The 25958-nt window shown below is 50.1% G+C and overlaps 1 protein-coding gene across 1 annotated transcript; it reads left to right on the plus strand.

Annotated features, from left to right (window-relative positions):
- Slc43a1 (solute carrier family 43 member 1) lies at positions 1-25453 on the plus strand. The gene is made up of 15 exons (XM_036185907.1): positions 1-116; positions 1240-1406; positions 10965-11142; positions 11273-11328; positions 11458-11534; positions 13938-14030; positions 15480-15613; positions 16763-16941; positions 18019-18165; positions 18275-18310; positions 18492-18645; positions 21241-21382; positions 21629-21702; positions 23205-23328; positions 24789-25453. Exons 1-15 carry the CDS (start codon positions 1-3, stop codon positions 24933-24935), a joined length of 1824 nt encoding a protein of 607 aa, XP_036041800.1. The 3' UTR covers positions 24936-25453.
- The last annotated feature ends 505 nt before the right edge of the window (positions 25454-25958 follow it).

Genomic DNA, 25958 nt, shown 5'->3' on the forward strand with positions numbered 1-25958 from the left:
ATGCGTTTTGGGATTGGGATCCTGGGTCTCCGGCGATCCGGAGTGTGGAAGCGCCGCGGAGGCTCTGTGTTACCCCGAGTGTCAACGGCTGCGGGAGGCAAGTTTGCTGGGGACAGGTGAGCAGCTGGCGCCGCTCAAAGTCACCCAGCCACACTTGCAGGGCACTTCGAAGCGTCCGTTACCTGAGACTGGGCACCTTGTCCCCTCTCTCCGACCCCTCCATTCTTCTAGTCCATTCTGTTTAGAGCCACAGTTGTCCATGTGAGAAGGGACCTCGGGGGTCGCTGAACCGAACGCCCTGTTTTACAGATGAGGGGCTGGGCCACCCCCTGGAGAAGGGGCTAGTGTCTCCTTCCCCTTCGTCTTTCCAGCTTGCTCTTCCCAGCCTGTCCCCTCTCCGCTTGCCTGGGTCTCCCCCTCCCTTATTGGCGGTGGCGACCGCGGCCCGGGCGAGCTCCGGTTTCTCCGTTGCCTCTGGTAAACACACCCGCCCGCCAACCACCCCATCCTCCGCCACTGTCCTTATAAAGTCTACAGGCACAGGACTTCCTGCCGGAGCCCCAGCCCTCTCCCCGGGACTGGGGGGCTGGCGGGTTCTGGGGCGCGCTGCGGGAGTGAGGGGTCCGTGGGGGCGCCACGGGGCCCGCCCAGGGTCTCCCTCCACGTGGCAGCTTTGGGGTTGGCCCAGGAGACAGGAGGGACACGAGCGCCGGCTGTGGCGAGAGGGAGGAGTTTTTCTACCCGGACTCTGGAGAGGAGGAGTAGGATGAAAGGCGTAACAAGAATAGAGGGTCTCGGGCTAGCCCCAGACTTCCCTTTCCGCCTCCTGCCCGCTTCGGAGAGTCCGATCTGGCGCCAGAGGCTGCCTAGCCGTCGGTCGGCGGTGGCTACAGAGCACGGTCCGCCCCTTGCTGACTTTGGGAACTTGGGGTTTGGCTCCAGGAGCGGGCTCTGTGCGCCCTGGCCGGGGTAGACAAGCCCGGCAGCGCGCCAGGAAGTTGCTTCGCGCAGACACCCGACCTTTCTAGTTCCTGATAGTGGCCTGCGGGCCAGTGGCGCGCTCACCCCTGGCACGGCCAGAGCGCGCGGAGCCAGCTCCGCAGCACCGGGCTCTATGGGACCTCCATGAGGGCTCCATCACGGGTGGGCTCCAGGGGTCTCCGGAGCCACCATCATGGAGTACCCTTCTCAAGGGCCGCTAGGAAGCCCTTCTTCTCTGAGCGCTCTGTTTCTCTGCAGAGTCTCGGCCACCATGGCCCCCACGCTGAAGCAGGCGTACAGCAGGCGCTGGTGGATGGCTTGCACCGCTGTGCTGGAGAACCTCTTCTTCTCCGCGGTGCTCCTGGGCTGGGGCTCCCTGCTGATCATGCTCAAGAAGGAAGGCTTCTATTCCAGTCTGTGCACAGGTATATCCAAGAAAGGCTGGGGGTTGGGGGGTGAGGACCTCCAGGGACGGTAGAAGGAGGAGGTAGGAAGTTGGAAAACAAGGACAGGTGGTCAGGTGGAGACAAAGCAGGGCTGCCCAAGACTGGAACACTGGATAAATGGGAATTGGACAGCCTCACTTCTTGACCTCTTCGAACTTCAAGTGCCCTCCCGTAGGATTCTCTTAGTCAATGGTCACTGAATGCCGATGTCCTGCTAGGCATTCAAGTCCCTATTGACAACCTGCCTTTGACAACCTCCAGTCTAGACTAGTATGTAGACCCTTAGAAGTGCCGTACCTACCTGGATAAGAGTTACACCCAGGTCTTTTGCATGCTAGCAAGCATTGAGCTACATCACCAACACACAAGGCAGTTCTTGTAAGATCAAGCAGAGCCACAAAACCTGAATATGAAGGATCTGCTTTCTTGGCCTTTTCAGGACCTTGGTGTCCCTAGTTTTATAAATCACCCATTTGTATAAAGTTAACAGCCCTATTTCCTCTAGAATGAATATTGGTGGAGGGTTTCTGTTTTTTCAAGTCAGTGTAACTTGGTCTTGTGGAGTGGGAATCCTAAACTCTTTGAGAACAGTGACTACAGTCAAAGCCTATCTGTTTGCTTCTGTCGTGGGTGGTGGTGGGGTGGAGTGGGATGGGTGGGGAATAGGGGTGGACAGAGCTCTTCATTTGGTGGCTGGGACTTGGTGGATATTTTTCTTTTCTGGAAAAGAGAGTACTGCACTCAGCGAAAGACCTATGTGAGGTGCTGTTTGGTGTGTCTCCCTCTGTTCCTTTTCCCACCTCCATGTTGCGGAGCAAGCATGGGAGGAAGGCCAGGAGGGATCTGAATCCCAGCTTCCACCTCATTTGACCAGTGAGTTTCTTACAAATTGAGCACCCGTTACCTAGGGACGATGTCTGTCCATGGGATGGTGTGAGACTCCAGAACACTTCAAAATGTAAACATCCTTCTGGCTTCTGGTTCCTCAGCTCAGCCCATTTCCTCTTAGCTGAAACTGTGAGTGTGGAAGGACAGAAAACTATTTTCTTGAGGGTGGAGATGGGGGGTTTTGATATCTAGTCTTATTTGCAGCACCAGCTATACCGTAGAGGCTGCCCCACCCCTGCCAAGGTTATCTCTAAGGAAGCAATGGGTTGCACCCAAATGTGGCACCCTGCCCATGTGCTTGGCCCCACTTCCAGAGGCCTTGGACTGCAGATGGTGGAGTTAGCATCAGGCCTAGGAAGTCAGGGGAGGTCCCTGGAGGTAGAGGTCTGAGATGGAATGACAGGCATTCCAGGATGGCTGAGAGGACCTTGTGAGAGACCTTAGAGACACCCATCCACATAATTCTCCAGTCCCTCTGGGTTTTCCCTGGAGACTAGAGAGAATCTTTCTTTTGTTGCCTAATGGCCTTGATGTCAGCTATAGCCCATCCAGTGGCTTCTTCCTGCCTTCTGCACCTGGAGGTAGTAGGGTTTCACTAAGTCATCTTTACTGAAAATTAATTTACCTTGTACATTTTGGTGGTGTTTGACAAATTTATACATTCCAGTATTCATCACAACAGCCAGTATTTACGTTTCTACCATCCTCAAAACTTTTAAGGACCTGTGATTATATATAAACTCCTCATTTAAAACATACAATATAAGCCAGATGGTAGTGGTATATGCCTTTAATCCCAGCACTCAGGAGGCAGAGGCAGGCAGATCTCTATGAGTTGGAGGCCAGCCTGGTTTATATAGTGAGTTCTAGGACAGCCAGAGCTACAAAGAGAAACCCTATCTCGAAAAACCAAAGCAAAACACACACTATAATAGGTCCTAGTGTATTTGGAATTGCATAGTCATCCCCACAAATTTTAGAGCGTTTACTTTATTGACTCCATACCCATTAGCAGCACCAGCTTCCCTGTTCTCTCTCCAGGCACCACTTGTCTGCTTTCTGTCATAGATTGGCACTGACAGATACCAGCTATACCTATTTGGAACATTTCCTATAAATGGAATCTTGTCTTTGTGACTGGTTTCTTTCACTTTGCGTAATGCTTTCTGGGCCTGTCCTTTGTTCCACATATAAGCCTTATTTTGTATAGCTGACTAACTCTCCATTATGTGTACTGACTACATTTTCCTTGTTAGTTGATAGGCATCTGGGTTATTTCCACCTTTTGGGTTGTTAATGATAATACTCCTGTGTCTATGTATTTATTTTGGCGTGGACTTGCTGGGTTATGAAGGTAACGTTAATGTTTTTCAAAATGACCACCACAGTCTAACTTCTTTTTCACCAGCAGTGTATGAGGGGTTCCAGTTTCTCCACACCCTCAGCTATGGTTGTCGACTGTCTTTTTAATTTGCATTTCCCTAATGGCTACTGAGGTTGAATGTTTTTCGTGTGTTTTTCTTGGCATGGTCTCTGGAATAACAACTATTCAGCTGCTTATTCCATTTCTAAGTTGTGTTATTTGCTCGTTTATTTAGTTGGAGATTGGACCCTGGGCCTTACATGTCTTTTTGCTATTGCAGTGGAAGACTTCTTTACACCCTAGCTCCAAGTCCTTCATATAGTTTTCTTTCCTTCCTTCCTTCCTTCATACATATATACAGTCTACATGTCTTTTTGCTATTGCAGTGGAAGACTTCTTTACACCCTAGCTCCAAGTCCTTCATATAGTTTTCTTTCCTTCCTTCCTTCCTTCCTTCCTTCCTTCCTTCCTCCCTCCCTCCCTCCCTCCCTCCCTCCCTCCCTCCCTCCCTTCCTTCCTTCCTTCCTTTAAACTTTGGGTTTTTTTCTTTTTTTCCCTGTGTATCCTTTTTGGATGTTGATAAAAATACTATTTGCCAAATTTTTATTCTGCTACCCCATTATGTTTAAGAAACCATTGCCTGAATTTAAGGTCACAAAAATTTGCACCTGTATTTTCTTGGTTTTTGTGGTTTGGGCTCTTACATTGAGGTCCTTGATCTTATGAGGTGCCGACCTGATGTTTTGAGTTGCTTGGAAGTGGGTGTGTGGTTGAGTTTGGTTGTTTGTGATCACTAGTGGTGAACTAAGTGAACTCTTGTCCTTTTCCCTCAGCACGTATTTGTGCACTTTTAGAAAGCAGTGCACAGCGTCTCTCTGCGTCCCCCTTTCTAATGGCCTCTACAGGCTGGTGGGTGGGATGGTGCTTCCTGCTCTGTCTGATCGGGAAGCACGCCTTTCTTTTTCCTGGAACCTCATTCATCACGAGTCCTCCGTGGCATCTCTAGGAGATGCAGTCTCACAGCAGACCTCCTCTTCCTCTGGCTGTCCTCTGTCCCCTCCTCCATTATGATCCTTGAACCTTAGACGTGGGAGTAGTGTGGTGGGTGTACGCGTTGGGGGCCAGGCACCACATGGTTACTTGTTCTCTGCATTTGATTGGTTGTGATTTTCTGTAATGCTCTCTATCTGGATAATTGTTATTTTTCTTGCCACAGAACAATATGAGTCTCAAATGACGCTCTTTAACAAACAGTTGAAGAACTCAGCAAACGAGAAGCTCGTAACTGAGGTTGACATTAGTACAGGCTTTAGGGATCCTTGGTCACACTGTCTATTTTGGGGACCTTTCCTTCCTGATATATACTCTGGGGTGGGAGCTAATGGGGACTGTCACTTGAAATTTAGTCAGGACCATCTCAGTTCTGTAGTGGTAAGTTTCTCCGGTCTTGCCCAGCCCTGTGGTCCTGAAGCCATTTATAAAATAATCACTCAGAGGCTTAATATTATTTATAAACTGTATGGCCTATGGCAGCTTCTTAACCCATTTCTATTAATCTATGTATTGCCACATTGCTGCGGTGTTACTGGCATCTTGTTGCTCCTTGGGTGGTGGCTAGGTGTCTCTCTTTACTCTCCTTTCTTCTCTCTATGTCTCCGCTTGGATTTCCCGCCTGCCTCTAAACTGCCTTGCCATAGGTCAAAAGAGCTTTGTTTATTAGCCGATGGGAGCAACACATATTCACATCATACAGAGAGACATCGTAACACACTAACAGAATAACAAAACGAAAATGCTAACAGTCACTAAATATTACTGTTTGTTAGGTCTTTAGATCTCATTTAGATCTCATCTGTGACGTAAGTATTATTATATCCCCATTTTGCGGGGGAGAAACCTGCAACTGGGAGATGCTAAGCAGTGCACCTAAGGTCACCCCGCTAGTAAGGAGGAGGACAAGGGCTGCTGCGGGTCACAGTGTTTCCCTAACAAGTGTGAAGCTGTGGGCTCCGTCCTTAATCCCTGGAGGTGTGTGAAGAGGGCACAGAGTGAGGATTCACTTCTGTTCTGACATAGAACTTCATTACAAAGCCTCATGGGAATAGCCTCTGTCTCTCAACCATCAATAGCTGAGGATTGCTCTGGATGAGTCCAGCGTCTTAGTCAGTGTTCTACTGTTGTGAAGAGACACCGTAACCAAGGCAACTTCTAAAAGGAAGCATTTCATTGGGGAATTGCTAATAGTTTAAGAGGGTAACTCCATGGCCATCATGGTGGAGAGCATGGCAGCAGGCAGGCAGGCAGGCACGCAGGCACGCAGGCATGGCACTGGAGCAGTAGCTGAGATCTCACATCTGATCTACAAGCAGGAGGCAGAGAAAGACAGACTGGGTCTGGCATGGGCTTTTGAAACCTCAAAGCCCACCCCAAGTGACCCACTTCCTAATTCTTCCGAAGCAGTTCCACCAACTGGGAACCAAACATCAAATCTCATTCACCACATTCCACCCCCCAGTCCCCTTGGCTTAGAGCCACATCATAACACAAAATACATTTAATTCAACTTCAAAAGTCCCCATAGTCTATAACAGTCTCAACACTGAAAAAAAAAGTCTCTTCTGAGACTCAAGGCAATCTCTTAACTGTAATCCCTGTAAAATAAAAAAGATTACACACTTCAACATACAATGGCACAGAATATGTATTACCAAAAAAGGAGGAAAGGGCATAGTGAGGAAATCCTGGTCCAAAGCAAGACTGAAACCCTGCTGGGTTTCAGTTATCAAGAGGCTCTTCAGATTGCCGTCTTCTTCTGACTTTGCTGACTGTATCACACTTCTCTCTTGGGCTGGTTCCACTCCCTGTTAGCAGCTCTCCTTGGCAGACATCCCATGGCTCTGGCATCTTCAACATCTTGGGGTCTCTGGTGCAACCAAGCTTCACTTTCACAGCTTCACAAAATGGTCTCTCTTGGGCCTCCATGGAGGGACTCTTTCTGCCACAGTGGCTTTCCTTAAGCAAGGAGAAAGATTCCATAATCCCTTTACCACTATCCTTCTTGAACCATGGGCTTGAGGCAGCCACGTTCTGCTGCTTGCTGGGGCTGGAACCTGGCCCCCTCCTTAAATTATATTTGCATAAACTTCACTCCTTCATGCTTTTTAGGCATTGAATCCCTCAAGCCCTTTCCTTTCTCAGGTTGCAGGGTTAGCTGGGTAGAGTCTCACACTGAGGGAAACACTCTTTTTAGTCTATTTAGCATCAGACCTGTCTTTAAACTTCTTATCGCTGACGGAGTGCAGGACTTGGCTCCAACATCACGTTCCCTTCTGCCCTAGACAAGATGATACCAGCTAGAACTTAGTCCTGAGGTATTTTGGTGGTATGACTGTGTCACCAGCAGGAAAATACCATGAGGAAGTGAACATGGATTAGGAGAAAAGGAAAACTGAATCATTTTAAATTTGCTCTGCATGTATAGGACTCAGACCGTCCTCAGATCCAGGTCTTTCAGGTCCCTGTCCCCATTTCAAAGGTGGGACAGGCCTCAGAGACTTTCAGCAGCACAGCTATCGAGGCCAGGCTCTGACTAGAGGTTCAAGGTTAACCATGACCCCATTTCCCAGGGGTTCCCAGACAAGGTTGTTTATTTACAAGCCACCCTTGGAATTTTATCGTTTCTGTGTGCCATAGTTACTGTTATTTAAAGTGTGATGTAGCCTTGTGTTCGATGTTGTATATACACACACATACATATTTATACATATATCCCTAAGAAATACACACATTCATACATGTTTCTAATGCACAAATAACTAATAACTGAAACCTCGGAAGGTGTTTCATGTATTACCTAACCCCACTTTGAATGCCCATGTCATGTGCACAGCCAACTGTAATGTGCCTAGGTCATCCAGCTCATAAGGAGCAAACAAGGGCTGGGATACAGTGGTGGTCACCTTGTTTTCCCTTGATTGTCAACCCAGCAGCCTCGCTCACTTACCGAGTGCATTCTCTTCCCCGTCCCATGTAGCATCCAGCTATGAAAGTGGGACAGTTGGATGCCAAAAACTTATTCTGCTGTGACTCTCCTGGATGCAAACTCTTTTTTTTATTAAAATTTTTTTTTTATTCATTCCACATACCAACCACAGATTCCCCCTTCATCCCTCCTCCAGCTCCCCCTCAGCCTTTCCCCCCACCCTTACCCCTACCCCTTGCTCTGAAAAGGTATAGGCTCCCATGGGGAGTCAGCAAAGTCCAGCACATTCATCTAAGGCAGGTCCAATTCCCTCCCGTTGCATCAAGGCTGTGCAAGGTATCCCACATAGGCAATGGGTTCCAAAAAGCCAGCTCATGCACCAGGGATAGATCCTATTCCCACTGCCAGGGGCCCCTCAAACAAACCAAACCACACAACTGTCTCGCCCATGCAGAGGGCCCAGTCCAGTCCCATGCAGGCTCCACTACTGTTGGTCTCAAGTTCATGAGTTCCCATTGGCTTGGTTCGGTTGTCTCTGTAAGTTTTCCCATCATGGTCTTGATGCCCTTTGCTCATAGAATCCCTCTTTCCTCTCTTCGACTGGACTTCTGGAGCTTGGCCTAGGGCTTGGTTGTGTCTCTCTAGATGCAAGTTCTTTAACCAGGCCCTCAGAGTGATCAGGCTTCAAGAGCTAGCTCATATTGAATTCACAAGAAGTCGATTGATTAAAACAGAAGAACTTATATATTAGTGGGCCTTGAGTGGCCATTAGCAGTCGGATGGGCTAGACCCTGGAGCAGAGTACACATATTCGCTGACTTTAAAATATACTTGGGAGAGTTTCCAAGCTGGCCTGTGGGACAGCTAGGATGGGTGGTGTGGTGAATCTGTGCCGGCTCTGGAAATTCTTTTGAGTTTGAATTGGAGGCCACTGTAGGCTGCTGGGTAGCCGAATGCTTTTGTTTCTTGGCACCTCATCATCTGTAATGGAGACCACCGTATTAACTTTTTAGGGTTGTTATAAAGGTTAAGTGAAATTTGGCTTGGAACAACCTGGCTCAAAGTAGGTGTTTTCTGCAAGCTAGTGGAATTATTTGAGAGGAAACTTGTCATTTGATTATGAAAGACTTAAGGGCAAGGACAGTGTCTAACTCAGGGGCTACCAATTCAACTGCCATATAAGGGCAGAAGGATGATAATAAATGAAACCAGCAGAGCAGGTATAAGATAGCCAGCATCTGGGAGCTGTGAGATAGACATAAATAAGTCTGTTCAAGAAGGCCAGCCCTGGCAAAAGAGGAGGCTACCTTCAGCAGCAACAGCTAGAACTTTCTGACTGTCTCTCCCTTCCTCTTCTCTTTCTCTTTCTCCCTCTCTTTTTACTATGTTGCCCAGGTTGGCCCAGAAATCCTGGCCTCAAGCAATCTTGCCTCCATCTCCTGAGTAGCTGGGACTATGGTTGCATACCACCAGGTCCAGCTGAGGTCCCAAATTTCCAATGAACTAGAAATCTGGATTTTTATTTAATGCAACTCTCAACCCAGTTTACTAGCAGCCTAGCAAAACATGGGTAGAGAGGGGATCCGTGGTGGTCTCCTGTTTGTGACCTTTCTTTGGTCTGACTTGTCTCTCTGTTTCTTCTTTCTTTACTTGCTGTTCCAACACAGTGCTGGCACACAGCAAATGTCCAGTAATCAGATGTAGGATAAACCCACGTGGACAAACCCAGTGGAGAAATGGATGGTGATCATAAAGGTAGCTAAGTAAGGTGGTTAGCGTGAACCTCCAAGGCTGAGTAGTCTAGCCCGCTGAGCCCTTCCTCCAGGTACCTTAGCCCTTTCCCTAACATCCCAAGGTAGCTGGTACCGCCCAAGGCAGTTCCTTTTCTGATAACCTGCTCTTATGATCTGACCGATCTTTATGTTCTTTTTATGTTAACACACAGATCTCATTACCTTGTGCTACCTGTAGGTCCTTTGGCAGTAGGAGGGTACTTGAAGTCAGGGTCAATGGCCACCCTCTTTCCCAGCACCAGACACAACTGTATCCCTCTGTTCTCTTCACAGAACGTACTACTTTTGTGTTTTTAGTTAATGATTCTCTCTCTCTCTCTCTCTCTCTCTCTCTCTCTCTTTCTCTCTCTCCAGAGTCTCACACATAGCTTAGGCTGGCCTTGAACTTACTATGTAGATCGGGCTGCCTTCAAGGCAATCCTCCTGTGTCAGCCTCCTGAGGGCTGGAATTAACATTCATGGTTGCATACCACCATGTCCAGCTGAGGTCCCATAGCACACCTCCCTCTTTAAATCAGCATCCATTTGTTCCCTGTCATGAGCCTTTGGTCTTCCAGTCTTAGGGTACGATCCTGTGGGTCTGTGCTCAACCCCACTGTCGGCTATTTCAAGAGCTCTTGAGTGTGCCCAGTCCTTTCCCCTGGGCCAGGCACTGTGCAGAACTCTCTCACTGCTCATTCTCTGCCCTTGTTAACAGACAAGGGGCCCGAGGCACCGGTTGAGGGAGTTTCCCTGGCCAAGGCTCCAGAGTTTATCAGGTGGGCAGTGGGAATGGAGACGCTGTTTGGGATGTCCCTTAGGTAGTACTCTGTTTTCCCCTGGCAGCACTACCCAGAAACAATTTGGAGGCAGCCACCTCATGGCTCAGTGTACAGAGTTAAGTAAAGTCACCCTCTGTCCCCTTGACTGACCCTTTGCTTGTCCCAACTCCTAAGTTCACAGCTGACGGGCCCTGGAAGGCAACACTTTGGTGTCATTACGTGTGGGGTGGGATGTTTTGTTAATGGACTCTTGGGGGCTTGTGACTTACAGGGTCTGTGTAGAGCAGTGCCTGGAACATAGTTAAATGCTAAACAGTACTAGCTGTTTTTATCAGAATGTCATTTATCGGGAAGGCTTCCTCTATCTGTTAAGTGCATTCCTGTTTGTTGCATGCATTAAGGAAGCAGCCACTGATTTTGCCTCTTGATTTGGGTTGTTCCCCCATGGTGCTCTCCAGTGACTATTACAGCATGGTCCATCCTTTGACGTCCACTTTCCCAGCTCAGCTAGTTGAAGCCTCAGATTGAGAATGTATGTGAGTCCTTCAGGGCCAGATGCTAATTGCTATCACTGATGAGCTCTTTCTCCACCCCACACTGGGTGTGGGACTCTACATTACCTTCGGGGACACCTGGTTGGTTCAGGGGCCTGAATCGGAAGGCAGGACCCCCCCCATCCCCCCACCCCCGGGGTCAGGCTGTCATCCTGTTTCTGTTGCACGCACTGAGCCCTTCCCTTCCCCTCCTCAGCTGAGAACAGGACCAACACCACCCAAGATAAAAAGCACCAGTGGCCAAGCTGTGACCAGCAGGACGAGATGCTCAATCTGGGCTTCACCATTGGCTCCTTCCTGCTGAGCGCTACCACACTGCCTCTGGGGATTCTCATGGATCGCTTTGGGCCCCGCCCTCTGCGCTTGGTGGGCAGGTGAGGTGGCTAGATTGTATGTGTGTGTGGGGGAGGGTGAGGGGGTGGGAGGGGGGGGGGGGGGGGGGGGATGCAGGGCTGGGAAGACGATGCAGGGGGATGGGAGACTAACAAATCTATGTCCTTACAGCGCCTGCTTCGCTGCATCATGCACTCTCATGGCCTTGGCGTCCTGGGACACTGAAGGTGAGCCATCTGCCCTCATGTGCCTTTTTTTAGAATGGGCGGGATGAAGGTGACCTTTGACCCCAGCTCCTGCTTGTAGACTCCGGTGGCTCCACAAACGCCCTCATCTGTCCTTCTCTCTCTTCCCAGTTCTGTCTCCGTTGATATTCCTGGCACTGTCTTTGAATGGGTTTGCTGGCATCTGCCTAACGTTTACCTCACTTACCGTGAGTATGATGGACATGTCCCGGCAGCCATCCAGACACCTGGGAGCGGGTGGGGTTAGGAGTGAGTGAGGAGGGCTGGAGAGATGGCTCAGCAGTTAAGAACATTTGCTGTTCTTCCAGAGGACTGGAGTTTGGTCACCAGCCCCCCAAGTCCTGCGGCTCACAAATACCTATAACTCGAGCACCAGAGAAACTGACACCCTCTTCTGGCCTCTGAGCGGACCGCATGCACGGCACACACAGATGCACTCATACACTTACATAGAAATAACTAGAACTGAGCAGGAGAGTGATGAGTAGCCCAGGTCAAGTGAAACTGTGCAGGTGGGAGCTAACGGTAGGCATGGAGCCGTGCGTGCGTGCGTGCGTGCGTGCGTGCGTGCGTGAGTGCGAGGGTGAGACTGTGTGTGTACTGAGCCTGTGAATGTCAGTTGAGCTCTGTTCCTGCACAAAGCCCACAGTACAAACAGGACTATGTCCTCATCTTCCAGAAGCTTCCATATGGGGACTAGGGAGGGGTGGAACAGAAAACCCAGTAAGCAAGCAAACTAATAAATCATGTCAGCAGTCATAACTCCTGGGAAGGAAACTCATCTGGCTAAAGTGGCCGTGAGAGTGAAGGAGCAGCTTAGCCACGTGGACCTTTTACCACATCATAGTGGTGTATGTGTGTGTGTGTGTGTAAGGACTTGAGTGGAAAATGCATTTGTGAGGTTGTGTCCTTGTGAATTTATCAATAGTTAACTATTTTTGACCCACAAAGCTAACCTTTCCGTGTGACTCAACCTCTTACGTATCTGTGTAAGTTTGCTTTACTGTATAGGTCTGTGGACGTCTGTGGGTATACGGGTTAAAAGTTTAGCAGGGTGGGGGTGGGAAAGGAAAGTTCCTGTTGGGCCGTTTCTGGTTGTTTATCTCTGATGCGGCCAAATTGGATGTTTTGGCCGATTTTCTCATCCCAGCAGCTGCCTAATTTAACTGCAGCTGGGGACATTTCACAACTTTCAAGGAAGCTGATCCCTTCCGATCCACCCCTCTGTGCGGCAATCTCTTCCCGCTGTGCAAATTGGCTCAGGCCTTCAAAATCTCTTCTGGGACTGGAGTAGGAGGCTTGACCTGGACCCTGCCCTGGGTAGTGGAGGGGAGTGAAGGGCCAGCCAGTCTGCGCTCCTCTGTGGTCATCGCCTCTTCTCCAGCCAATGGTGTGGCCTGGCGCCTGCCCCGCCCCGCCCCACCACTTGTTAGCCCTGCCCCTGACCTTTGCTATTTCAGACCGCCAGTGGGCGCTAACTAGGGCCAATATGCTACCTCCTGGGTGAGCCTGTGGTTAGCTCCTGGCAGTGCTGGGCTGAGACAGAGCCTCTTCGACCCTGGAAGGACAGGGACCTAAGTCCTGGCGTCCTTCCCTGGTATCATTGGCAGGGTGCATGGCAGACACAGGACTCTAGTGAAACCTCTGTTCTAATGGGAGTCGGCTTGGCCTTACCTAACTGTGTTCCCTTGGGGTCAATGACAACTCCCTTCTCTGTTTAAATACTTTACTCCTCTTGCTATTTGAGGTCCTTTTTCCTGAACCTCTCTGTTCTTGTGGCCTCTGTATGACATCTAAGGTCCTGTCCAGCTGTGTTATCTCCTAACCCTGGAAGGCAGTGGGATTAAGGGAGGAGGTACACAAAGCATTGGAAGGAGGATTTCTCCTGCCCTTTCAATGAGGGCCAGGTACACTGTTAGTGAACAGAACACATGACCATCAATTAATTCATTGCTGGTGGGCATTTTGGGCCTGCTTTGGTTATCAGAACTTCATCCTTACCTTTCTGATCTCTCCATGTTGGACTACACCAGTGTTTCTTTCTCAGATTTTAAAAATATATTTATGTTCCATATATTTTTCGTCTGCATACCTGCGTACCTGGTGCCCTGCAGAGGCCAGAAGAGGCTCTCAGATCCCCCGGAACTAGAGTTAGAGACAGTTGTGAGCAATGTGTGGGTGCTGGGATTTGAACCTCTGTGAGCTCTCCTGCCCCCGGATCAGGGTTTCTTAACACGTGTCCCGGGGGTTATCCACAGGTGTCACTGAGTAGAGGGGTTCCGTGAACAAAATCCCTGGGGCAATCCTGGGATGAGGCAAAGTTAAAATTTCTCCCTAGGGATATTTCTGGAACCCATTTAAGTGCCCAGGTATATTGGAAGTATGTTAGAGGGGGTCGGAATGAACGCACTTGCTGTGTGGGTTTTCCCTGGGGACGTTTCTGTGGGTCTCCTGGGGCCGCCATTCCTGGAGTTCACTTCTGGAAGTGCCAGGCTGGAGCCTCCAAGCGTTCCTATGGGTTTCTGAGACAGGAAAGCCCGGGGTGAAATCAGCATATCACTAGCTCATAAGAGTTGCTTTTTTCCCCTCAGCTGCCCAACATGTTTGGGAACTTGCGCTCCACTTTCATGGCGCTCATGATTGGTTCCTATGCATCTTCTGCCATCACATTCCCTGGGATCAAGGTATGGAACCTTCAGTAGGCTGGGTTGTCTTTTTTCTTTTTACACTGTGTGTGTGTGTGCATGCGCATGCATGTGTTAGTTACAGTTGGACTCACCCCTGCTTGTGCATGTGTCAGGCAGCCAGAAGTTGACGTGGGGTCTTCTCTTGCTCTCTGTCTCATTTTCTCACTGAACAAAGAGGAACAGTTTCAGCTAGACTAGCAGGCCAGTAAGCCCTCTGGGGTCTGTGTCTCCACACTACAGCCCACACCAGGTTGCAGATGTGTGCTGCCCCACTCTTCCTTTATGTGTGTGATGGAGGTCCAAACTTTACCCACTGAACCATTTCCCTAGTCCCCTGAGCTGTCTTTTTGCCTTGACACCAGAGTTGGTGTCCCTGGGGCAGGGTGAGTGGTGTTTTTAAGTCCAGAAGGCCAGATATTTGGGCTGTATCTCCCTGCCAGAGAGGCTGAGGAACTTGATCTAAGGTCACAAAGCAAGTCGATGCCAGAGTCGATCCTGGTCAGGCCAGCCTGATGGGCCTGGGAGCTGGTGGCCTGAGCTTTAAGCTTGGGGCCTGCTGGAGGACTCTGCTTTCTCCTCTGTCAAGTCGTCCAAGCACTCTTGCCTTTGGATCCTGCCCTCATTCTTCAGAGTGGACCTTGAGAAGTTATTCTGTCAGTTTTGTGGGCATTTTTGCCTACCTTCTCTAAAGGAGTTTGGAGTGGGTAAGCTTGAGGAGTCCTATGTCACCTCTATATGCTTAAGGGGTGCTGTCTGTTGAAGCTTTGTCTTGCCCTCAGAAGGAGGAGCCCAAGGCCCAAGTTCCTGCAAGAGCAGAAGTTTCTCCTACACAGTGACGGGAGCTCTCAGTAGGAGGCTGCCGGAGAGGACAATTGGAGACAGTTCTCTTATCAGAGGGGCTGTCGTCTTTGTACTAGATCCCAGTCAATTGGGAACCTATTTGTTTTGGGATTAGAAACTTTCCGGCTTACCCCACCTCCCTGCAGCAGGTGCACCTGTGTGCTTTTGGGAGCTGTGAGATAAGGCTTCTCAGGTTGGGGTTGCCTCTCCATGAGGAAATGTGCTGTCAAGGGGAAGGCTGAGCCCAGAGCATTAATTTCCCTGTGCATACGATATGAAACATTTTTTTGTGTGTGTAAAAATGAGCATTTTTAAGGAGTCATGGGCAAACGCTGGCATTCCTTTCCAAAGTAGTGGTGAGATTTTCTAGGCATGTTGAGAGTGGCAGGCACCTTCAGTACTTTGTGAGACATGACTCCACACTCCTCTAGGGGAACTTGGGCGAAGGGATGGAGTGGCAGGCTTTCTGGCTTTGGTTTCTCCACCTGCAAACTGGGTATATGGATTGAGATGGAAGAGACCTTGGAGGCCCCAGTCCTCCAAGGGTTCTGCCCTTGTGGGGTCTGAGCAAACTGGCTTCCTCCATGTCCTATCCTTCCCCGACAGCTGATCTACGATGCTGGAGTATCCTTCATGATCATCATGTTCACTTGGTCTGGCCTGGCCTGTCTTATCTTTCTGAACTGTGCTCTCAACTGGCCTGCAGAAGCCTTCCCTGCCCCCGAGGAAGTGGATTACACGTGAGAGGCTGGGAGAGGAGGTTGGAGTATGAAGCAGATTCCTTCCCCTGCCCCCTGCCCCCTGCAGTAGAGGGTTGAGGCCAGGGCTGTGGTGGTGTCATTGACAGAATCAGCTTTGGCTTTAGACCTGGATTTGGAATTCAGTTTTGCAAAGGGCCTCAGACTTCCCCAGCTCTGCTTTTACACCTGAACCTCCTGCTCACGGTTTTTTTGTTGTTGTTGTTGTTGTTGTTGTTTTGTTTTATTTTTATTTACTTTTATTTTATGTACATTGGTGTTTTGCCTGCAGATCAGATCTTTGAGTTACAGACAGTTGTTAGCTGCCATGTGGGTGCTGGGATTTGAACCCAGGTCCTTTTGGGAGAGCAGTCAGTGCCCTTAACCACTGAGCCATCTTTCCAGCTCCATCTTATTTTATTTAAACAGTAGCACTGGCACACAGTTGGTAGTCAACACATGCTTTATTATTAAGGGTAATATTCTCTCAGGCTTTGAAGGAGAAGGCCAGAGTAGGAGACCTTACCACCACCCTTGAAATGGCGTTAAATGTCACGTGGACCAAACAAGAAGCTGCCAAGCTGCCAGTTTAGCACGCTGCTTTTGGTGGGAGGCAACCCGAACGCCAGCCTTTTCCAGCCCCTTTTCAGTTAATCAACAGCAGGAGGTGGTGCAGCAAAACCTAACACATGAGGTCGTAGTCACATCGGTGACGTTTATTGAGTACCTCCTGTCTGCCACACACTGGACTTACCCCCAAGTAGCTGCATGTGTGTACGATGCAGATGCTGATATTAACTCCATTAACGACAAACGGACTTGCTAAAGGTCCTAGCATTGAAAAGAGGTGAGGCGAAGTTTGGATGGGACCTGGCGGAGCCAGTGTCTGAAGTTATGCCACCTCCTCCATGAAAGTAGACCGAGAGAAAAACCCTCATCTGCCCTTCATTTACTGAGTATCTGTGTAAGCGGGTGCCTAAGCCAGGTTCTGAGCCAGAGCCATGGGGGCAGCAATAGGAAGCTTATTCCCAGGGATGTCGGAGCTAGATAAAGGGATGCTCAGCATCCTTGGACAGGCTGGGATGGTGCCTAGAGGTTGAAGTTCAGCTCTGCACAACTAGTTCTCACATGCTCTGGTCTGACTGTTGGCAGGAAGAAGATCAAACTCATTGGGTTAGCCTTGGACCATAAGGTCACAGGTGACCGCTTCTACACCCATGTAACCATCGTGGGCCAGCGGCTGAGTCAGAAGGCTCCCAGCCTGGAGGAGGGGGCTGATTCCTTTATTTCATCCCAGGATGTCTCTGGTACTTCAGAAAAACATCAGGAGAGTGAGTGTCTGGTTCCTAGCCTGGGGTGGGGGGCGCAGGTAGGGTACATTCTCATCCTTCCTTGCTCTTCACAACACCCTCTGGATGTTGTGGATGCAGAAATCAAAGCTGAATGAGATCTGGGAAACTCAGATTCAGGGGTACCCTGCTGCATCCTCCCGATGAGGGTAGGAGGAGCTTCCAGCACAGGGCGAGTCTCCTGACCTGTGAGGCTGCTGATTCTTTGCTCCCCACCCACCTGTCATCAATCTCCCAGCCTGTTGCATCTGGCACAGCCGGGTCAGAGAGCTTGCAGGCTGTGCCTTCCAATGTCTGGCCCACTTACGCCCCCTGCTGGCCATAGGTGGAGCTACGCACGAGCCTGAAGTTCACTTCCAAACATAATTTAGCTCCCTCCGGGACTCAGTTACTTGATTGGAGCACCGGCTTTGGAGTGGGAAGGTGCGAGTTCAAATCCTGCTTTACTTGGGTGACATTATCATTGGTCCTCACCCTCGCCTTCCTCATCTTTTAAACCATCACCCAACAGGGAAGGTTAGTTACGAGGACCAGAAGACTCGATGGGCTAAACATGTTCTTTCATATGGTGCAAAATGGGTCCAGTCATAAGATTATCCCCACTGGTCATCCTCACAGGAGGATGGTTAAAAGTAGGAGCCTGAGGTGGGTCCCCCTGCCATTTGAGCCCTGTGAGCTCAGGCAAGTCATTTGTCTGCCTGAGCAGCCGTTTCCTCACCTGTAAAATGTGGGAAAGCCAGTCTCAAAAAGGGGAGGGGGCTGCTGCAAAGTTAGAGTTGGTAGAATAAAGCTTGTCGTGTATGTGGCTCAGAGCAAGTGCTTCTTAGATGCTGCTAACACAGGAACACAGGAAGCCTCTAGAGGTCACCTGACAATGTGCCGTGGAGGCTGTTACAGAGCTTGCCAGGCGCTTGGAGGATAGTGCTCCTGAACCTCTTATCTCTGAAAAGACATATTCCTCTCTGGAGCCACACAGTTACCATCTTAGCACCACTAGACCCATAGAAGCTGTGAGACAGAAGGTCTAGGGGCCTGACCTCCCACTCACTGTCTCCCCAGAGTCTGTCCCCTTTCGGAAGAGTCTCTGCTCCCCCATTTTCCTGTGGAGCCTCGTCACCATGGGCATGACCCAGCTGCGGGTCATGTTCTACATGGCTGCTATGAACAAGATGCTGGAGTTCCTTGTGACTGGTGGCCGGGAACACGGTAAGTCTCTTTGGAAACCCTGTGGGGGGCGGTGTGCGTAGGGGTGAAGGATGGGACCGGAGGGTCGTCTGGCCCTGCGCCCTTCACCATGTCTCCTCTCTACCCACAGAGAACAATGAACAGAGACAAAAGGTTCAAGACACAGGTAGGGAGATCCAGGCAGGGCCCTGGCCCGTACTTACTCTGGCCTGTTCCATTCTTTGGGCGGGACTCATCCTCACTGGGTCAGAGGGAGGAGGTTTTGAGCACTGTCTTCCTCTGCTGGGGGTGGGTGGCCGTGTCCACTGAGCTGCTGGCGCCCTGACCCCAATTCTGTTCTCACCCAGTGGAGTTCTACTCCTCCATCTTTGGAGTCATGCAGCTACTGTGTCTCCTCACCTGCCCCCTCATCGGCTACATCATGGACTGGCGCATCAAAGACTGTGTGGATGACCCATCCGAGCGCGCTCTGAGTGACAGTGCTTCCTTTGGAGATACCAGGTGACCCACAGACGAGACGAGAGTTTTCATTTCCTCCATGTTTGTGTATCTAGCATCTCACTTCGCTCTCCTAAGAGTCCTGAGAAAGCACTTCCCTGTTTTACAGATAGGGAAACAGGCTAGAGGAGGCATGGCATAAGAATACCTATAGTTGAGGGCTGGCTATATATACGCTGGGCCCTTTGCATCATTTGAGTCCCAGAGCATCTCTGTGAGGTGAGTTCATGATGGCCTTGACAGATGAAGAAGCCGAGACCTGGGTTGTACCAGTAAATAACCACACAGCAGGCTCCTCAGCCAGTGTCGTAAAGCATATACTCCTAAGCTTGTCTGAGCTTGGAGACTTAGGCCTGCTGAGGCTGAGGTGGGAGGTTGCTATGAGTTTGAGGCCAGCCTGGGCTACACCATCATACTTCGCCTACTTTGGCTGCAGAGTGAGACCCTGTTTTAAGACAAAGGCTAGGAAAAGGGGGAACTGGCGTCTTAGCTGTCTCTTGCTGTGAGATGCGTTGCCTTGTCTGCAGACAGCAAATGTTGACTATTCCACACAGCTGCTGAGGGGAGGGAGCCTGGGAGCACCTTCGCTGCATGGGTCTGACCTGGGGCTTCGCATCAGGTTGCCTTCCATCCTCCTACCATAGCTGTGCCATCTCAAGTACCGCTTGGGGGAGAGCTGCTTCCAGCTTGGCTTGTGTAACTGAGCGTGGAGTTCAGGGCCTGCCCGTGTGGCCTCTATGAGGGCTACTTTGGATGTGGCAGATGGCTTCCTGACAGGAAGCATTCTGGGAGACGGGAGAGGTAAAGATAGGAGCTGTTGTGTCTTTCACAGTCTTAGTAGTAACCGCCATCACTGTGTCATACATAGTCTGTGGTCACAGAGTGAGCCTGGTGGAGTAGAGGAAGGCCCGGAGTTATCATGGGCCTCTGGCTGGCAGGAGACTGAAATTGGATCTAGAACTCAGGACTCCTTTTTTTTTTGTCCTGAGAATGTGGGAGAGAGGGACTAGAAGAAAAGGTGTCTAAGGTTGGGCCCAGTGGCTTCCGTTTTTTTCCTGGGCTCCAGCCTTCTCTCATTACCTTCTGCTCTCCATGTGTGAAGGCCCATTCACAGAGCCCATCCTAGATAGATGAGCAGCCTGCGCTCATCCCAGCCTACTGTCCTCTTTCCTGAGCTGGCTCCCGAGCTCTTGGTCGTGCCCAAAACAGGGAGATTTCTGGGCGGTCGTCATGCCGAGCTGTGCCCAGAGTGCCACCTGCTTTTGTTCAGGACAGTGGGACAGTGGGTGTGAGGAATCCCTTCTCCACCTTCCTTCTTTATCTCTGATCTCCTGACTTCAGTGTGTATGGGACATGCTTGGGACATTTTCCCTGCCAGTTCCCGGGCTTCTAGACATTCTTCATTCTGTAGATTTGCATTTAAGTGCCCCCTCAAGTTGATGCTCAAACCACACTTACAGAGAAATGACTTCTTTTTTTCTTTTTTTTTTTTTTTTTTTGTAGGTGAGTGTGTATGTACATGCATGAGCATGCATGCGTTTGTGGAGGACAGAGGACAACCTTGGCTGTTGTTCCTCAGGTTCTGTCCATGCTGGGTTTTGTGGTTTTTGTTTTTTTTTTTTTTTTTTTGGTTTTTTGAGACAGGGTTTCTCTGTGTAGCTTTGCGCCTTTTCTGGAACTCGCTTTGGAGACCAGGCTGGCCTCAAACTCACAGAGATCTGCCTGCCTCTGCCTCCCGAGTGCTGGGATCAAAGGTGTGCACCACCATTGTCCGGCAGGTTTTGTTTTTGAGAAAGGTTCTCTCACTGACCTCTTGGAGCTTGCCCAGTTGGCTAGACTGGCTGGTAGGTGAGATCCAGGGACCCACCTGTCTCCACCTCCCCAGCATTGAGTTTATAGGTGTATACCACTACACCCAGATTTTTTTTTTAAATTTATTATTTATTATATATACAGCATGTATGACTGCATGCCAGAAGAGGGCACCAGATCTCATTACAGATGGTTGTGAGCCACCAGGTGGTTGCTGGGAATTGAACTCTGGACCTCTGGAAGAGCAGTCAGTGCTCTTAACCTCTGAGCCATCTCTCCAGCCCTGCAGATTTATTTTTTTGTTTTTGTTTTGTTTTTCCGAGACAGGGTTTCTCTGTGTAGCTTTGTGCCTTTCCTGGATCTCACTCTGTAGACCAGGCTGACCTTGAACTCACAAAGATATGCCTGGCTCTGCCTCCCAAGTGCTGGGATTAAAGGCGTGTGCCACAGATTTATTTTTTAGACGCGGTCTAGCACTCATTATGTAATCCAGACTGGCCTTGAATTCAGAGCTCCGCCTGCCTCTGCCTCCTGAGTGCCAGGATTAAAGCGTGTGCTATGATGCTTAGCCACACTTAGATTTTTTTTTTAGGGGTTAGAACTCAGATTGTTGTGTTTGCAAGGCAAGCACCTCCCAGGCTAAGCCATCTCTCTAGACAGAGAAATGGTTCTGCCTTTGTGGCTTTCCTGACTCTGTAGGCGCACCAGCAGGGGTTGAGACCAGGCTGGTACCAAGGAGCTTCCAGGGGTTCCAGGCAGCAGCCAGTGATGGCTTGTTCTTTCCAGGGATGGAACTACCACCAAGTTCACCAGACCACGCTACCGAAAGATCCAAAAGCTCACCAATGCCATCAATGCCTTCACCCTGACCAACATTCTGCTGGTGGGTTTTGGCATCACCTGCCTCGTCAGCAACCTCCACCTGCAGGTACCTACTTTCCTCCGCTCCTCTCCATTCCTAGACTCCTCCCCCACCATGGGAAAGCTCTCCTGGTGTCTGTATACCACAGAAGCATGCCTCTGTTCCAGGTCTGTTTCTGGGAGGTGTGCCTAGTAGATTATGTTGGTGGGGGTTGGGTCAGGGTAGAACTGTGGAAACGGCCTGGCAAGATCCATGTCCCTCTTCTCTCTGTCTTGATCTTTCTGACCCGCTTCTCTCTCTCTTGGGTTTCAGTTGGTGGCCTTTGTCCTGCACACCATGGTTCGTGGTTTCTTCCACTCGGCCTGTGGAGGTCTCTACGCTGCAGTGTGAGTCACATGGACCATGTTGCTTTCTGGAGCTTTGCCTGAGAAGTTAGGGATTTTTAGCTAGAGCTGAAAGGGGCCCAACGTCCTCTAAAGCAGCCATTCTCCCAGCCTCCCTTCAGTAGTGACTGTCAGAGGGGGAAGTGATCATGGAAGCCGTGCATAGGTTATGGCAGGAGCTAGTGATTACAGAGAGCCCACTCCCTCTTCATAGAGACGCCGAAGTCATGTCTTTCTCAAAGGAAATGGGAAAGCCTGGTCTGATGAACTTTTTGGCCCTGGGCCTGGGTTGAGGCCTCCCTCCCCATGCCTGTCTTGTAGAGATTTCTTATACTGTCCCAGTGAACATCCCTGGTTCCCTTCTCTCCTCATTCCAACTGCAAAGCACTGTTGAAAGCCTTCTGCATGGGTCACATCACAGTGCCCCTTCCCTAGAAGGTTCTGGGTGGGTGTTTGGCTACACCGCCTGCTAGTGGTCTCGGCAGAGGGCAGCTCCTCTCCTGCACTGTCCCAGCCAATGCCCTCCAGTCGCCTTTGACGGCTTTTCTCTGAACACCCATATCCGGGGTATGTATCTGCAGTCCTCTGGGCTCCACTTTTCAAGTGCCCACATCTGGTTTCCCAACCCTGACTGTCTCAGTCCCCCTCCAAGCCACGGTCATGGCCAGCATGGATCACTGCCAATCTGCATCACCTCTAGCTGGTGCCTCCCCCACTCTCCATTTGTTTGTTTTTGTGTTTTAAAGCAGGGTTTCTCTATGTAGCCCTGGTTGTCCTGAAACTCACTCTGTAGACCAGACTGGCCTTGAACTCAGAGATCCTCCTGCCTCTGCCTCCTGAGTGCTTCGATTAAAGGTGTATACCACCACCACCCACTCTCCTTTTAACATGGGCTGGCTCCCTAGTTAGGACATGATAACTCTTCACATCGCATGTGATTTCTCATCTCCCCTTGCTCCAGAATAGGGCCAAAGTTCCTAAAGACCTGGGCCTGGGACATCTTGGCCCTTTTCCTTCCCCAATCCCCCTTTCACTCTGCTTCAGCCTCAAGAGCCGACCTGTAAACAACATACCCTAAGTATGTTCTTTCCCGAGGGCCTTTGCACTGGATCATGCTTCCTCCAGATCCCTGCAAGGTTTACAGTTTTACCTTCTCACTGTCTCGGGGGGCATACCTGTCTGTCTTTTTGGTATGGCTGCCTCAGGCCACCTCATCTGCCTCTGCAAGCCCCGGCTCTCCTGCAGGTTCCCACCTCTCTATTTAGCTCTTCTCCTTAGCTCTTAGCATTAACATGCTCAAGATATCTGTTGAGTTCACTGCTTTTCTCCAGCACCCAGAACAGTGTCTGCACAGAGGAGAAGCTCAGTAAACATTATGGAAAGAACAACACAAATAGCCCAGTGAGGCTCGTCCTATCCCTGCTGGTAGTGGAGGAAGTGGACCCAGAGAGGTTGCTGGGCTGGAGGGGGTCCTGCCTCTGACTCTTGGATGTCCCTTTGGATAGGTTTCCATCCAATCATTTTGGGACATTGACAGGCCTCCAGTCCCTCATCAGTGCCGTGTTTGCTCTCCTGCAGCAGCTGCTCTTCATGGCCATGGTGGGACCTCTGCGTGGAGACCCCTTCTGGGTGAGAGCGGGTTCAACTCGGGGCCCAGGGACCACTTCCCAGTACTGGGCAAGGGGAAAGGGCTGGTACATGCTGGCACCTCTTTTTGCATCTCAGCCAGGAGGTGCCTTGGAGATTCCCTAATGTGGGTTTGTCAGGCTGTCTGCTCATCAGAACCCTTCCCGGAGATTTAAAAACACACGTCTCCCAGCCTCATATCAGTCACTCTCTTGATCTGGTTCCAAGGGTTTGCTTTTATTCTATTTTATTTTTAAAAGCTTTATCATGTGTGGGGTAAGTGTGTATGAGTGTACTCATGCTTGAGTGTGTGTATGTACATATGTGGAAGCCCAAGACTGACATTGGGAGTATTCCTTGATTGCTTTGCACCTTATTCACTGAGGCAGGGTCTCTTAGTTGAGCTCGGAGCTTAACAGTATGGACAGTCTAGTTAACCAGTTTTCTCCAGGGAGCTAGAATTACAGGTTGACCACCACTCCCACGTGACGTTTATATGGATTTTGGAGATCTGAACTCTGGTCCTCATTCATGTGCTGAAAGAGCTTTTTCCTCTGATCTATCTCCCCTGTCCCAGGATTTGTTTTAATAGGGTTCCAGATAAGTTGTGTACTGGCCTGGCCATAGTCCTGGGCTGCATGCAGGTACCTCTAGTTCCATTCACTAGAATCACTTGATGCGGTCATCCTCTCTCAGTACTCTTGAAACAGGTTCAGTGGCAGGGTGCCTTCTCCTGTGTGAGTACCGCTGTTGTCCTTAAGGCCTTTCCTCGCAGAACCACCATCCACCTCCCTGACAGTGATTTCTGCTTGTGGGGCACTCAGCCGTGGACCCTCCTCCTGAGAGAACTGTGACAAGTTACCCTTCCCCCAGCTTGCTGAGAAGTTGCTGTGCCAAGCATGCTGGCTTTTTTTTCTTTCTTTCTTCGTCTTCTTTTTCACTTAGTCTTGCCACAGTATACCTGTGAAGGAGGGACTCAAATGAGATTCTTTGCCCAAAGTCACACATGAGTCATAGAGTAGGATGTGATCCGAGGGAGCTTGTGAAGCGCACAGTCCTGGGCGTGGCAAGTCATCTGCGCTCCGAGCTGGCTAGATATGCAACTGGTTCTTTTGACCACGCCAAAGAACCTCTTCTTGACACTCCAGGGGGATCCTACTGGCTGGCATGAGCCAGGCTTCCAGGGCATAGATGTCGCCACTCCAGAGAGTGTTATGTCGTGGAGCCCTCAAGTCACTTCCCAGACTTGAGTGTTCTCACCTCAGGCCCTTTGCCGGGTTGCTGACCATCTGAGATGCTGGTGAAAGATTCACCACACCTCCTGGGTCTGTCCATAGTTCTTCTCCTGGTCCTGGACCTGGAGTACAGATGCTGCCCTGGCCTCCATGTTGGGAGTCCCTGAAGAGGGTGCATCCTGCTAGTCTTAACTTGACTTTCTTTGTTTCTCTTTCCGTGCTCTGAAGGTGAACCTGGGCCTCCTGATTCTCTCCTTCCTGGGATTTCTGCTACCTTCCTACCTCTTCTACTACCGGTCCCATCTCCAGCGAGAGTATGCCACCAGTTTTCCAGACCCACAGAAGGTGCTCAATGATTCCAAGGTGGCTACGTAGACTCCTGAGGCTAAGGGACTTGGAGGACAGACAACCACGGCTTGATAAAGCAAAGGGAATGAATGCCTCAGTGGCTTCTACCCGCACCGTGTGCATGGAGCCAAGGGGCCGTGGAGTTATAAATACTAAGAGTTCTATTTTTGTAGAGACTTGCAAAAAGGGAAACAAAACAAAAACCTCCAAAACAAAAAACATCCCTTAAAAATATTCTCTAAAGCAAGCTGTCCATTAACTGAAGACAGTGCCTATTCCAGTGGTATTGAACTGGAGGAAACCAGAATGTGGGGCTGCCCTTTCTTCACACTTGCCCCAGGAGCCTCTGTGGCACTGGCTCTGAAGACTCATGGGATCAGTGAACAGACTCTCCTAAGATCACAGCTGCTAAGGGTGCACACATACATCCTATGCACATGCATATGGCGGCCTTTCCTGCAGGAGGGGCTGAGGTGCTGGCTGTATCCATGATTGGGTGTAGGGGCTGGAGGGCAGGTTCCCTCCCTGGTGCTGTTTCTTACAGGTCTTAGAGGAAGTAAAAAGGGAAATGGAAGTCTGGCTGGTGTGTGTCTGTCTTTTCCATCCCTCTGTCTCACCAGGTTTGCCTGGGTTTGTTGTTGTTTTTTTTTTTTTTTTAAATTTCATTTCGAGACAGGGTTTGTCTGTGTAGCTTTGTGCCTTTCCTGGAACTCACTTGGTAGCCCAGGCTGGCCTCGAACTCACAGAGATCCTCCTGGCTCTGCCTCCCGAGTGCTGGGATTAAAGGTGTTCACCACCACCGCCCAGATTGCCTGGGAATTTAAGAAAGATGATGGGTGCCCTGGAGAGATGACTCAGTGGTTAAGAGCACTTCTTTCAGAGATCCCAGGTTCAATGCCCAGTACCCACATGGTAGCTCACAAAGGTAACTCTGATTCCAGGGCATCTGACACCCTCACACAGATATGCATGCAGACAAGACACCAATGCATATAAAATTAAATATAAATAAATAAAAATATATTTAAGAAGGATTGCACACCTGTCTGT

The sequence above is a fragment of the Onychomys torridus genome, chromosome 4 (genome assembly GCF_903995425.1).
Source record: "Onychomys torridus chromosome 4, mOncTor1.1, whole genome shotgun sequence".
Lineage (NCBI taxonomy): Eukaryota > Metazoa > Chordata > Mammalia > Rodentia > Cricetidae > Onychomys > Onychomys torridus.